General features: G+C 37.7%; 1 protein-coding gene across 4 annotated transcripts in view; it reads right to left on the bottom strand.

Moving 5' to 3' along the window:
- CNTLN (centlein) overlaps positions 1 to 16,404 on the bottom strand; it is a 198,085-nt gene that overhangs the window by 144,909 nt on the left and 36,772 nt on the right. For all 4 annotated transcript variants that reach the window (XM_056324792.1, XM_056324794.1, XM_056324791.1 and 1 more), the window contains 2 exons: positions 6,259 to 6,393; positions 5,489 to 5,668 (listed from right to left, as the gene is read on the bottom strand). In XM_056324792.1, the coding sequence (XP_056180767.1) occupies positions 5,489 to 5,668; positions 6,259 to 6,393 (315 nt within the window). The remainder of the gene's footprint in view (positions 1 to 5,488; positions 5,669 to 6,258; positions 6,394 to 16,404) is intronic.

Genomic DNA, 16,404 nt, shown 5'->3' on the forward strand with positions numbered 1-16,404 from the left:
TCTGGGAAAGACCAACAATAAAACACTACTGCCATCCTTTAAGCCACCTTATCAGGTCTCTTCCATTTAATCTGTCTCACTCAATTTTTGGCTAATATGACAAATCTTTAAAGAAATACTCTTTAAATGGACAAACAAGCCATAGGAGTTTTTCTTTCAATTTGAAGTTGAATTTTATACCTTAATTCAGCTTACAGTAAGGTCTGGAAACAACCAAATTCAGCTTATAGTAAAGTCTGGAAACAACCAGTCTTTGAAAGCAAGAAGTGACACTTTTCAACACAGAAAATGGTTTAAAGACTGGGAGGAGAAAAAAAAAAAGGGCTAGTACACTTAGTTCTGACTCTGAGCAGAGGGCCACTTTTCCAAAAGAAGAATCTGTTATTTAGACCTAGCATTTCTATCATCTAATACACATTTTAAAAACAGTGTTGGGGTAGCTCACATTGATACAGTTTCATTTTGTTCTTCCACAGATATAGGAGACTAATATGAAGTGTTTGTATACAGTATCATCTACTATATTGTTAAATACAGTGTTTATTACTGAAAAACATGTACAACATGAGATGCCATTTCAACTCCCAAACTCAAGGCTGACAGGCAGAACTGACTTTCAGAAGGGGATACCATCATCAAATTATTTTTATCTATAACCTTTTTTACAATCAGTTGAGAACAACAATACAACTCCATTACTGAATTTGCTCATAAATTACTTTTTAAAAACATTTCAGGGATATGTTATATTGGGGTGTATATATTAGAACATCATCTGAAGCCAATATTGTGTAGTGTGATAATGTTGTAGTTGGCCTTTGTGGATAATGAAATTATTATTCTATATTGTTTATAAGTATCCCATTAAGAGTCAGTCTGGCATACAATATTGATTCTCAAGTGTAGAGTAACAGAAATGGGGAATGTTAGGAACAGAGGGAGAAATTAATTCAAATGGAAACAAATATTCAAGTAACTATTTACAGGAAAAGTATATGTATAAACAGTATGTATATATGTAAACAGAAAAATAATTTTATGTATTTTTACAAAACATTTATAAAAATAATGAGACAACGTATTACTACTTCCTAGATGTCAAATATAACATTTCTCTCTTGAGGGCAGTATTTTTAATATGCTTCTCAATCCTTGCAGTAGTCTTGCGAGATAATCACTTCACCTAACTATCTGCTAGCAAAGGTGTATAGTCATTTGCCTAACATTGCAGAAAGGAATGTTCAAAAAAAAAAAAAAAAAAAAAAAAAAAAAAAAAAAAAAGAGGTAAAAGCCAGGCCATCAGAGCCATGGACACATGCAGGCTGGCATTGACCTGGGGAGGTCTCCAGTCACAGCCCCTGCCTAAAGCAGGTTCAGCCAGCAGGTCCAGCCAGGCTGTCGGGGTTTTACAAAGTCAGTGGTTGAAATCTCCTAAGCATGGAGATGGCCCAGCCTCCTTGGGCCACAGCCCCACACCTGAGCTATCCTCCTGGGAAAAAGGCTTCTTCTTACCTCCAGCCTCTGTTTTTCCTGTTTCATTTTGTGCTGCCTCTCACCCTTCTGCCACATAAAGCTGTGAAAAGCACAGCTGCATCTCCTTCACCCCACCCAGCTGGTGTCAGCGATGCTGTTGGATGGCCCTAGCCCTAGAGCCATATCCCTTCTCCTGGATGAACCAGCTTGTCCCACAGCCTCTCCTCACAAGGCAAGATCTCCAGCTTGACTGTCTCACCTTAGCCAACTTACTGATGTATTTCTTGTACTGCATCCAAAAATGGGTGCAGTATCTACAGTATTGAGCAGAGGAGGTCGATTCCTCCCGTGGCTCTTGTGGCCATGCCCTGCTCATGCCCCTCTAGGCACTGCTGGCCCTCGTTGCTGCCTGGGTGCACGGGGCGGGCCCTGATGCAGCTTGCTGCCCACCAGTGCCCGGGGCTGTCCCCCAGGGCTGATCCTCGGCCCCTGCATCCTTCCCAGGGCAAGACTCATCAGTTGTCCTGGTTAAGGCTCCTGTTGGACTGTTTCTGTCAAAGTACCCCTGGATGGTAGCAGTGTCCTCAAGCACATCCACTTCGCCCCAGTTTGGTGTCATATGCAAACCTGGCAAGCGTGTTTGCTGTTCCCTCTTCCAGGTCACTGCTAAAAACTTTAAACAAGACAGATCCAGGATAGATTCTGCAGTACACCACTTATTACCAGCCCACAGACAACGAGTACAGCCCATTAACCACAGCTCTCTGATACCAAATATCCAAATAGTTATTCTAAACATGTTGTCCACCTATCCAGCTGCAACATCCTAACTTGGATACAACAATACAACAGGACAGTGTCAAAGATCTTACTAAAGTTAAGGTCAATCACATCCATGCTCTCCTCTTGTCCTCTGACACAACCATTTTATCACAAAAGCCAATCAGGTTTTTCAGAAACGATTCACACTTGGTAAATCCATGACTGTTTCTAGTCACTTTCTCAATTATGTGCCTAAAAAATGACTTCCAAGACTTTGTGATTTTCCCAGGGACTGAAGCAAGACCAACCAACCTTGTTCTTGACTTAGCCTTTTCATCAGGCACCTTCCACGATCACTGCTACTTTCAAAAGATGAGAGGCAGAAGCCTGAGAGTGCTATCAGCCAACTTGAGCCAACTCTCCCAGCACCCTTGGATGCAGTTCAGCTGGTCCAATGGTTCTACTCAATGGCAAGGTACTACTACTCAGGTTCTTCCAGGTATCTCCCAAGTCATCCACTCTTAGTACTTCTCCTTGAAGTCTGCCTCTAGGCCCAAATGCTTGGGAGAATCTTGTTGGAGAAGACTGAGGCAAAGATGACATTCAGTACCTCTGCTGTATCTATTACCTGCTGTCACTAATTCATCCTTCCCTTTCAGCAACAGGCCCTCATTCTCCTTGCTCGGCCTTTTACTACTAAAGTAGTATAAGAAGCTTTGTTATACTTGTCATCACTTGAAAGGCTCAACTGTAGCTAGGTTACCACCATCCCTGAGTACTCAGACAATGTTTCTGAACTCCTCCTTTGTAGTTTTCACTGTTTCCACTTCCTGAATACTGCTTTTCACCCTCACCCTACATTGGAGTGTGGTGATTAGTTGTGTTAAGCCAGGCTGGTCTCCTGATACATCCACTTCTTCTCCTGAGTATCAGGGTGGACTGTACCCGGGCTTGAAGGAAGCTGTCTTTAAAGATTTGACAATTTTCCTGAGCATTTTTACCCTTCAGGGCTGCTTCTCATGACATTCCACCTACCAGTTTCCTGAACAAGCTGAACACTCTCCTCCTTAATTCCAGGTCTGTACTGTGCTACTCTCCTTACTTCATCTTCTCAGGACCTAGCCAAGGCTGCCATTGATTATTATTTCCTTTATCAGTTCTTCCTTGTTTGTGAATAGGAGATCCAGCTGTGCATCATTCCTGGTTGGCTCAGGAAATACCCATCTCAAGAAGTTACTCTGTCATGTTCTAGACACTATCTTGATCTGCTTGTGACCCCACTCTGGTCCCACATCTCTGGAATCACATGGCTGTGATGCACCTTTCCCTCTTCACCATGCCTTATCAACCAGGAAGACAAATACACTAAAAACTATTCTACTTTCACTGAACCTGTGGGTAACAATGATTTGCAATAGTTTATCCAATTTTACAAGCACAATATCTGACAACTTGAAAATTATTAAATTAATTTAGTACACACCAGATTTTTTCGCCCAAGTATCAACAAACCATTTATTGTCCTGTGAATCCTATGATCCTTCCGTCAGAACCAGTCCAAAGGCTTCAATTTGCAAGTACTGAACTTCCCATATGTGTGGGTGCCCTCACCCCCTCACCCCCCACCCCACATCTTGACCTTTACTTCCATAACAATGCACAAGTGATGGCTGCGTCTGGTTGTGAGGCTGTATCTGACTCAAAGTGGACTCCAGAAGACAGGTAACAATGTGATAGCCAGGAGCTAATTTGAACCGCATGCCAAGTTCGAAAGAAACTAACTTCTGTTGGCATGCAAAGATGACTATGAGTCAATTATCTCACTCCATAAATAGTGGACAGCCCAGGGCCCATTGGGCTCTCCTACATGGCAGCAGGTTGCACAGCAGGATCTCCCCTTGAGTAGATACATCTTTCGAGGTTATTCCTATAGGTTAAGAGATTCTTTGCCACAACAGATTCTCAGTAAGTGATTACTAGCATGCTAAACTTCGAAATCTCAGCTAAGTGGTACAAAGAATTGATTATGCACATACAATCCTTTAGATATAATCCATTGACCAAGTCTGAGGCAGTCTGGATCTAGTTGCACCTGAACGCCCCTCTGAGGAGTTCAGAATGCAAGGGGGTCCTTTCTGAACCCCATGACTCAATGGGAGGGTCTCCTTGGCAGTTTTGTCTGACCCTGTGCTCTGTGCAGTAATTAATCAAGTGTACCTTGCCATTGAATCTTGTTAAACCACTGTTGTATTTACTATCAAAATTTGTTAAATCGCTGTTTTATACCAATAAATCCATTGCTGCTTCTCTCTTATAAGTGAAGTGTGTCACTCCATCTGTGACACCATGTTAACAGACCTGAATGAAGTTCTTTACAATGGGTTTTCATCAGCACAACAATCAAAAGTGTCACCAAACCCACTGCATGGCTAGTGGAGGAAAAAAGATGTTTCCAGGCAAGACGTTGATTAGATAGTTACTACACTGAATATACCAGACAGTCATGTACTTTGATAGCATAAAAGAGCACAGTGTTGAAAGTGTTCATTAGCCATGTAAATAAGAAGAATCCACCAACTAGACATGTATATAAGTAGCCATCAAACATTTTGATACAATGTGGCTTAACTCTGATAGGAATTTAAAAACAGCCTCCCTATTTTCACCAACAAACAAGACAAAGTATCATTTAAATAAAAGATACAATACCCTGTACCATTTATTCAATTATTTCTTTTTCATTTTATCAACAGTGAAAATAACTTTTTAATATATTCCATGCCATAATAAGGCCTCTTCCAGAGTGGAGCCCTCTGGAGGCTAGGACACAATTTATTCAAAACTGCAGGTAAAAGTTAAAGTGTTCTTCCAAAACGGCAAATATCAAATCATTTAACAATAAAATAACCAAATTATAGGTATGTAAATTACACATGGAGAAAAATAATGATGAGTGATAACAATTCTAAGCTTTTATTACTTCACACACACGTATCTATATTTTATCATAAAATACATTATCTTTTATTTTTTAATGATTACATTCTAGGATGACTATTTGAAGTCAGATTCCCATTTTGCAACATCAATTTTTAAAAAGCTATGGATCTTAAGTGAAGGAATGTAAATGAATGCAAGTCCCCACTGGTAGATTTGAATATACAACTTGTTATTTAAAGAAAATAACTCGTAGTGCAGATATCTGGAGAAGTTAATTCCGAAAAAACATCCAAGAGCCCATTTCATTTCATACCTTTATTCTGGCACCATTGCCAGATTTTTCCATTTTCCATTGTGCCTCCTGTTTCCTCAGTTTCTCCAGGTCATTTAGCAGGTCAGCACAGCATGTATTTAATCCCTTATTCTCCTCCTCTAGGTTTTTTATAACCAGTCTGTTTTGTTCTTCCTTCTTCTGTGCACACTCCTCAGTGTCCTGTAGAACAGTACCACAAGGGCCGATAAACAAAAAAAGTGAGAACTAATCAGCAAATATAAACTGTGCAGTTTTACCCTCACAGCAGCTTCTTCTATATTTGATGGCCAAGGTCACCTGTGTACTTTTATTGGCCTCTTTCATGCAGGTGGAAGGGTCATATTTTTTAGCTGGATGACAGCTTTGATGAGCACACATTTGCAAAGAGCCCATTAATTGATCAAGCTGCCTTTGATGCTGTCCCCAGCTATTTTTGAGACCCACACAGACATATCCTCCCAGACCTCGGCTTTATCAATTAATAATGCCAGTCCCATCAGAATCTAATTACAAGAAGCCACATCTTCACACTCCTACTTTCTTTGCTCCATTTCCATCATTAACTATTTATCTGGAAGTTATAAAGCTTGGATTCCTGGCTTTAAAGCATCTTCCTTGGAGTTGGTATGTGAGAAAATGGTAAGGTATAGCAAAGCCTAAGGCAATTTTTTTTCTCCAAGCTTGTCACTTTCTGTGCCACAAAGGCTGACATTGCTTAAAGAACTACTTCAAAGATACACTCTCATGAAACTATGTACAAGTCAATATACCTTAAGTTCTTGGCTTTTATCTTTAAATTTCTGATTCAAGTTACTGAATTCATTCTTCAAACAGGCATTTTCCTCATCCACAGCAATTTTCCTCTGTATTAAGTTGTTTATCTCCTGCTGCTGTTCTGTGACTCTCTATTTGGAAAAAAAAATAAAAATCTGTTAATAGACAAAAAGCAATTGTAAAAGAACATGAATGTACTGGATTTTAGACCTGTGCATTTTAGACCTAGGAAAAGTAACCAACAAATATATGTAGTTTCACAGCATTATTTTAATGTAATTAGTACTTTAATCATACTGAAAACTGCATGACTATATGACACAGTAACGAGGAACTGAGTATCTTCCTGCTACTAAACAAAGGAGCCCATAAATGCAGAACTGAATGGAAATGACAGTCACGTGCAGAAGTTGTATCTGTGCTTATGGATTAAGAGCACATTAGAATACTCCTTCACTTGCACTTTTAGCATACCAAAAATCAAGCCAGAAAGTAGAGTTCAAAATTCTCCAGAAACCATGATGGTAATGATAACTAAATATTAAGTGGAGCAACTAAAAAATGATGATACAAAACATTTGTAAAAACATAATTAAATCTAACCGAATTTGCAGCTGAAGGAAAATAATACATCCCAGTTCAACACAGACAACAGTTTAGTGTACCCACACATGGCAAAATCTCACTGCCATCAAAAAAACAACTCCAGCTTTCTGTGTTAAGATATTTGCACACTATTCTTATGACATTCATATTAAAACACCCTCAGCCTTAAATGCATATTAGAATGAATTTTTCTTCAGGAGTCTGTTTTAATTCCATACACTATTTTGTCCCTTCACTTCTTAAATCAAAATGACATTTATCTAAAACATTTTGCTATCAGTAATACTGTAACTGTAGTAAGAAACAGATAAAACTTTTATCGCAGGACAAAAACACAACTGCTTTGCCTTTAATATACAGGCTAAATGAAATGTGTTCAGAAACATAAAAAATTATCAACCAGAGGACATACCTTTAGATTATTCTACAATACTGTTGATAATATGCATCATGGTTTTCAACCCCTAAATGGTTAAATTTGGTTCAAATGTATGTCAGAAATTAAAAAAGAATGAAAACGTGCTGAGAGGAAAACATAGAAAAATACATTTGAAGTCATATTCAACCACCACTGATTTAAAACCTACATGTAACCATCAGGGCAAAAAAAGCAACTGTCACCATTAAACTCAAAGTAACTCGCTCACAGAAAGAAACACAGCTATTATAGGCAGCAACCCAGCACACAAAGTGAGCTGTGCACCAGTAATCAGGGCTTGCTCCGCAGGTTGAACAGTGTCAGTGTGCTGGCATCCAGAGCACCTACCCTGCACAAGGAAACTGTTCACAAAGCAATAAGGATGAGGCAATTTTGTGAGTCTTAGTAGCAGTTTGAGTACCAGCTTCTCCTCAAGATACTCATGCTCTTCTCCCTACTATGCACAAAAAATTACTGAGGACAACGCAGATCTCTGCCCTTCCTGCTGCACTGTGGTATAATATCTGACAACTAGCTTAATAGCTGATAAACTGCCTTTTTCAGTATTACCAGAGTAAAATCATAAAATAAGTATTAATTACACATACTTAATTATAAGACCAAGGTTGGCAGAAATACTTTATGGATTATTATTTAAACCGCTAGTGAGCTAGTGTGACAGTAAGGCATGTGAAAAATATATTTTGAAGATGTACACTGAAATTAATCTATTTAGCAAATGTCTTAAGTCATTAACAATATACACGGCTGTTTCTTTGTGTGGATTGTATCTTTCCCTCCTCATTTCATTTTTTACTTAACAGAGATCTTTGTTGTAACTTTTTCCAAATTACTTCCAATGTCTGCCTCTCTTCTGTAGACTTCTTCACTCTTCCTATACTTCATGTTCCCATCTTCCTTGCAAATATTTCTGTTGCTCTATTTCTTCTCCCACCACCACCTCCAAATTGCTTCTATACATTGTTCCTCCATATTTAGACTTATTTTATCCCTCTGACCACTACTTATATCCACACACTGTTACAAATACAGTAATATTACTTAACAAAAAAAACCCCAAACAAACACATACTACAAACAAACTACATAGCAGAAAATACGGCCAAGCAAGAACAAATCCTGCAACCCTTTCAGACCAGGAAAAGGTAACGTAATCCAGCTAACTTGTATAGCAAATATTGGAAACAAACAACCATGAATAGATAATGTTTAGTAAATAGTGTAGGGAAGCATGAAAGATATTTTTCTCCCCACATGAAAAATTTCACTTTCTCAAGAAAAAAATAATTATAATCTTTGTTGTACTGCATACTCGATAGCAGCCACAGTAAAATTTAAAGAATATACAAAAATATGTACTTTCTAACAGTGGTCTTTAAAAAACATGGAAAAGAAAGTGAACCTTAATTGAAGAGAATGGAAAAATGAGACTAAAAATTGAGAGAAAAGTGAAAGAAAATGCAGAAACCTCATATACTTGTATCTTGTTTTTTCCTCGGATGTCATTAATTCCAAGCAACCAAGCAGACCAAAAAAGAAAAACAAGCACCACAGAACTAGCTAGTATTTAAAACAATATTTAATTGGTAATTTAATCTTGAACCTATAGCGTACTGGTTTACTTTTTATAATATAACTAACTCTCCTACAGAAACTCATTCTACACCACTAGCATTTTCAACAGACTCCAATCAAAGTTTGCCTAAGATTATAGACTCATAATCATTCTTCCATTTCTCCAAAAAAATATGTGAACCCGAATTTCACATTCAGAAATTTAAATTGATTTTTTTTTTTCTTGGAGACATAACCCAGTGCATAAACCTTCTCAGCCTAGTTTATTATTGCCAGACATTAAGGAGGGAATAATGAAATTAAGAAACGTTCTCTTAACTAAGGACTCCCCTCTTTCATATTTTGAGCCTACCAGACAACAGGCTGAATGTTCATGATTCAAAAAGCAAAATATTTGCTCTTCAGATATATTATTACAGTTGCAGGAACAAACTGTTGCTGGCAGAAATGATGTAGTTGCATCTTTAAAAAGGTATGAATCCACATTACCATGGAAAGCATCAGTTATTTTGTCTGCCTCCCTCCCACTCCCCAGGTCCTCATAGAATTTGAGTAAGTGGCTCCTTTGAGTCTTCCTTCCAGCTCATTACTACTTGTTTAACATTTAGCAAGACAAAGTATGTATTTGAAGAACACCCTTAGAAACTCTACCTATCTGAAAGAGACTATTAGCTCAGAGTTAAAAATTCACAAAAACACACTCTTACAAAATCTCAACGTGCAGCTGCAGCTCTTAAAGGCATCTAATTTTTGAGCACAGATTCATTATACACTCTGCGGAAACTGGTAAGCATGTGTCTATTTGTGAAGTGAAATCAAAGATCTTTGGGTCCTGTTTGGAATGGGATGTTTCCCTGCAATTTGGAGGATGAATGGAGACATGAAGATACAAAAGTGCAACCAGCTATTTCAAATGTTTGTTTCATATTGTTGAGATGAAATTTTAAACTCACATAAGCTACTTACTTTGCATACTTTGTAGAAAAATCTGACAGATTATCCTGAATCAGACTCACACACTAATTACTTATGCCCACAACTGACCCACTTAAGACTTTAAATCAATCAAAAGGCAAATATGCCACATCAATCACTAAGCAGCAAACTCACCTGAGTAGTCTACAAAGTAATCTACTGCAGCAGTACTGAAATACTATTTAGTTATACCTGCATGGAAAAAATCCTGTTTTGTTTCAAAGCATTTTTCCTTGGTACCACTTTGTATGCTCTTTTTTTCCTCTAAATGAACTGAACTTTTACTCTCATACCTGCTCATTTCATGTGCTTAGAAAGAAGAGAAAAAAACAAGAAGTATTGCTCAGGAGCCATGACTGGGTGGAAATAAAGGTCATAAAGAAGAATTTCTGAGATACAGGCAATTAAGTAAATTATCATCTGTCTTTGCCTTTACAGGTGTTTTTGCACTTTGCTTTCTCAATCTATGAATTACCCTCTATTAAAGACTGATTTCTCACAGCAGAGAATACAAGCAGTTTTCCTACAAGACTACACTACTCCAGTAGTCAAGTGAAAGAGCAGAAAAAAACCATACCTGATCAACACATGGGGAAACCTCCCACGAGGTTATTTTGACAGTCTTTACCAGATAGAAACACTCATTGGGAATTCATGTATGCCCATGGTAGCTACTCTTTCTGTCTAGACAGCGTAAGCACAGGCTAATCCTAGACAAGAACAATCTCAACTTACACTTAGCATAGACTGCAGTCGTATTTGTTTGAACACAAAAGGACAAAAGCAACGTTCAATGAGCTTTTGAAAACTCGGTGCTGAAGAACTATAAAAAACTCATATTAACTAAGACAATGAGAATTTCCAATGATTTTTCCATAGACAAACTTCCAAATACTAGAAAGAAAACTGTATTCTAGAAATTAAATTGCTTGAATGAAAACCAAAGAAATCTGATTTTACCCTTTTGTTTAGCTGGGAAAAATCAAAGAGCATCCCTTGTATACTGCTGGAGCCCAGAATGCTCTAGGCAACAATACCTACAAAGAAAGAAACACTGTGACCTGGTAGAGCAGGTCTTTTGATGTTTAAGAGGACTGTCATTCCAGAATTCATTTTTATCCTTTCCCATGGCATCTCTTTAGCTACAACAAATTTTTTTTTCTTCTCTAGTAACATCAAACTGTATACCAGTAAAAACTACTTTTTTAAATACCTTTATATCAATTTGCAGAGAGCGCAAAATCACATGCTAAGTCAAACCAAGAAAATGAGGTATGAAAACACAGAAGGGGGAAAACTCCCTTATTGTCTTAGCTCTGAACACCTCAGAGTCTCTGCACGGCAGTAGGATGTTACAATCATCTGTCAACATTTCATGTGAATAGATCCACAAAAAGTTTTTTAATTAAACTTCATTTTTATCCAGTGTGAATTTGGATAGTATACTGCAGTATGGAGACAACAAAAGTAGCAACAAATGTGTAACTTGTCAATGCTAGGACTCCATTTCCAAAAAGAATATGAATTAGGATAGAACTCCCAAGAGTTATGGACTGTCTGGTGTTGCAGACATCATCACTTAACTTCCAGTATTCAGTGAAAGTGATTTTTTTAATCCACTACGTAAAATGCATGCAGAAAGGACTATGAAACAGCAGCTGTACGTGCTATTATTGATTAAGTGTTCTCCAAATTTTTACTTTTGGGGAACACAACTCACAGTTCTGCAGTTTGAAATTTGATCAGGTTGCATTACTGAATCAGTATTGCATACCTGCCTCTAGACAGATTCATAAAATGTAGATAAGAGTGGGTTTTGTTTCACATCAAGAATTTAACCCAAACTACTTATAATTTATCCCTGAAAATCATTCTAGAGCAATGCAAAGCTGACACACATATACTTCAGTGCTGCTGCTAATGAAACAGAAATGCAACAATGCACCTTGTTTTGTCACTGTCTGCTGAAGCACTTCAGGAAAAATCTCAGGTCTACACCACAATATTAAAGGTGTCCATCTATGACTGCAACAAGAGACACACATTCAATTTCCACTACCAAAAGGAACCACAGTAACAAATAAACATTGTATTCTGTGTTTTCTTCATTACACTGTTTATCAGAAGCTCTTACTGTGCAGTAGTACACTTCTAATATACCACAAAAGAAAAAGAAAAATGAACACAAGCAAAATAACTGGAACTGATGGAAAACTGAAGTTTTTTCCCACCAAGAAATTAGTTTTAATGAAATCCTGACATCTTAAGCAAAACAAAAATTGTTAAATTATTTTATTACAACTTAAATGTGAAAATATTACTCTTTAAACTTCTTTTCCTCAAAATTTCTACTTCAACATTTACATGTTTATTGTCTCCCTTTCATCATCTTTTTCTCCTACCAAGTAGCTCAGGTTAATTTAGCACACTCTTAACTTTCTCCCTTCCTTTCCAACTTTCCTTTTTTCCTAGCAGGGATTGAACAATAAGTAGATACCACTAAAAATGTGCCAGTAACATTTCATAGCTTTCCTTGATTAGGTTTCTCAAATCTCTCTTTACTTTTTTTCAACTTTATTAATCCTCATGGTTCTCAACTTGAACACTCATACACATGTTTAACAAATAACATTCCCACTCTCATATAGTTCTCCCAAATAAAAACACAAAAGAAAAAAAATAAACAAAAGAAATTTGCTCTCTTTCAATCTCATGACTATTCATTAGATTCTTTAATTATTTTCAGATGTAGGATAAACCGAAGTTCTATGTAAATAATTCATGAATAGGTAACCATATGTTATAGAAGTCATCTGCTGTGTTTTGTAGTCTGTATGGTGTCCCTTTCAGTGAAAATGACATTAGCTTGTTAAAATATAAAACACAAGTTACTTTTAAATCCATACTGCTCCAAAAGTGAAATGCCAACAACACTAACTGATTCTACAGTATCTTTCCAAAGGATGCCTGTATTCACAGTTAACTATTCAACTTACAACTTGACTCCTAACAAGAAAAAAAAAAGGAAAAATAGCAACTTACATACACTGGACTAAAATGTACTTCACATCCTATTAGTAATTCCTGTTTTTCACACCTGGCCTTACACTATAAGAATCTTACACAAATAAAAAATGTAACTGCAAAGAGGGGAACAGCAGTCATAGATTCCACTTGATTTTCATACTACCAGAAGTTGTTTTGTTCTTCCTTATCCCATCCCACGCTTTCCAGGACTCCCTGAAATTAACCAACTTAAAGATTTTTTTCTGAGAAAAAGAAGCATGAACCTGCAAGCAGGCATCTGCAAATCCGTTCCCAAACTGATTTTTTGAGTGCCCATTTCTATCAACAATACACGTGAAATAAAACATGGTAACTTAAAGATGTATACAAGGAAAAACACCCCTAAAACACTGTCCATTCAAATGTGCTCACATACCATTCATGCACTGGAGAAAAAGGGCCAGTCTTTTTGCAGGAGGAAGAAATGAAAATGAAGATTCTGTAAAGCTCTTTTTTTAAGAGGATCAAGTAGTATGGCTCTACAGAGAAGCAGACCAGAAATATGAGCAGCTGAATCCATCTTGCAAATAGGGAATATGTACTTATTCCTCGACCACTAGTCAGTCTTGCTCTTGAATTCTCACCTGACCCATAGATTAAGGTAGGGTCAGACAGTATAATGTGTTATAAACACCATGCTCCCTATTGCCCTTTTTGACTTGTCTAATGTGATTCATTTGGTGTCTTCAGCAAAGTTGGCTATCTTAATCAAATGACTCGACAAAATTTCTTAGAACACGTGGTGGAAATAAACTGTGACTTTATCTAGTACATAACAGTCTTGCAGCTCTAGCCCTTCACTTTCACTGGCAGCAAAGGAACCATCTTCAGCCATCAATCTGCTAAGCAGGTCACAGCACTGACAAAACTTGTTTGTGATGTGCACCATGTCATTCCACTCAAGCTGCTTCTTACAACTACACTGTAGAACATGCCTTCTCTCATCCACCCAAAACAAAACTCCACTATTCTTTTCACTTACAATATCCTACCATCTTTTGTATGCCTTCTGCTGGTTCCTTCTGCTGCACAGGTGTAGTGCAAGCAAGCATTGCCAACAGCTGCATATTTGCATTGACAAGGGAGCCAAATACTGTTTCTAGCACGTGCACAACAGGTTTGCCATCTCTGAAACAAGGGATACAGAAGCTCCTTGCCCTGCAATGGGGTAATACATAGGGGCAGTTTTTCACAAAAACACACCTCTAATTTGGAAATGACAGAGCACTGCCAAAAAAGAAAAGCTGTAGCTTCATAACAAAACAGCACTTCCGCCAGTATAGCACGTATTGCAGTAATGCATCTGCTAGATTTAAGATTAACTGTCCACTTTCCTCTAACGAGGGTATGACAGCTCTCAGGGTAACTACAGTGAACACTGACAAGATAATCTGACAATCTCGCCACAGTTCTAATACTACCTTAACCATCAGCTGCTCTAAACAAATCCCCTTTCCTCTTTTGTCTAGTGATTCTCTGCCCCTGCAATACATTGATACTTTCCCTACTCCCTCTCTTTTTAGCAGCTATATTTTGAAACTGTGGAAAGCAGCAGCTCAGCCCTCTAGGTCAGGCAGCAGAAAACCCAAAGTATTTTTTTATCTCCTATTCTCTCTACTAATTCCAAACCAAAACTAACAAATGTGCTAAAATGAGCTTTTCTGTCCCCTTCATTGAGGAACACAACCTTGAAGAACAAGGTTGTTGGTTTTTTCCTACACTTTCCTTCTCCAAGAGACCTATACAAGGTCATCAGAGTGAGTTAGCCTCCGTCTCTGGAACCATGTGTAACTATGTGAGATCTGCAGAAAAAGATACCTACTAGCATCTACTCCTGACACAGCAATATTTCATTACACTCACATACATCAATGCTGCCAGATCAGAAGTAGTAAATAAAGAACAGCTGTTGCTATGATCAACTTTTTTGACAAGCTCCTTCCTAAGCGTGGTCAGCAGATTTGTATGGGCAGAACCTAATCTCAAAGGGCACTGCAAGCTTCTTTCTGCTACCTGGTTCTTAAGGAGCAAGTTTTCCTGAACTTGAGGAAATCTGCCTGTATTCAAGTAAGAAGCCATGATATATGGTTTCACATCAACAATGTCTTTAAAGGGGGAATAAAATCCAGCTTCCCCCTCTTAAAACTATACTGACTTCACAATTAAAAAATAAAAATAAAATTGTGTCACTACAGCAACCACGTAATACATTGAACACAGTTAGGAAGTTTCTCTCTTCTACAGTAAAAAGTTTCCAATGGCTTTAGAAACCAATTTTATCTCAAGCAAAAAGGCTATCCAATTGTAACTCTAATTGGCTGCATGGTAAATATTCTTACTTGGCTTGAGCAAGAAATTTCCAGAACTAGAACCCAGCTCCCCAGAGGCTGAATGAGATCATAGAGATGACCTGCCTCTTCTTTCCAGGCTTGAATATTGAGCTATGCTAACCTAAGAATCTAGCATTTCAAACCAGTGGAATGGGCAGAGGACAAGAAACACCACGTTTCTTTCCTACACTTTATCTGATAAAGTGCAGCTATCATTTCAGGCTCTTTGTGGAAAGACCACTGAGAACACAAAGCCTGAGTAATAAAGATCCAGAAGGTTTAGCCAACTTCAGGCATGCCTACACAGACAAGTCAATGAAAAGGTGAAGCATGCTTTTACAGCACACCTGTACAAACACCCAATATAGCTGCTTTTTTGCAGGTTACATAGGAAAACTCCTTCCTCAAAACTGAGTAAGCCACTTCACATAAACACATTTTCACCTTGTAGAGAAAGCATTCCTACTGGGACTTCATACAAAAGTACTAATGAGCTGTAAAGGTACACTGTAATTTACAGCTTATTAATTCCTTCAGACAAACAAGCCCACAGGTATTAGCCATAGTCATCACACCACCTACCTCAGGTAGCCTTCTATCAATAAACCAGAATCAGCAACTCAACTATTTGAATAATAAATATTTTCCTCCCCTCTTTCTTACTTGGACTAGCTCCTTAACAAGATTTCTTTCCCTTAATTTTATGAGAAAACTAGACGATGGCAAGCAGAAAGGCACAAAGACATCAGATAATTGACTGATGCAGTTCAAAGGGGCTACATAAAACAGACAGGTTTCACCACTGAAGGCTAATCCAAGGTACAACTTGAGTAAAATGATCTTTCTAAAGAAAAAAAAACATCTGTGCCCTCAGATGTTCTTCACTTGCAGTATCTATAAATCTCATTCACTGGAGAAACTTTTTTGCAAGGAGTTTATAAACGTTGCATAATCTCATCACTACTGACATATTCATTCAGGCTCCCTATTACTGAAATTATTCTCATGTCCCTCATTAACCAACAATAATCAAGGTCATATGCTACTGGAAATAAAGTGTTTCGATGGCAATAATGTCTGTATACATTTGTCTTAATGTAATAACAGCATTTTATTACAAAGAAAAATACAATCAGGTGAAGGTACAAAAG

This window comes from Falco biarmicus, chromosome Z (assembly GCF_023638135.1).
Source record: "Falco biarmicus isolate bFalBia1 chromosome Z, bFalBia1.pri, whole genome shotgun sequence".
Classification (NCBI taxonomy): Eukaryota; Metazoa; Chordata; class Aves; order Falconiformes; family Falconidae; genus Falco; species Falco biarmicus.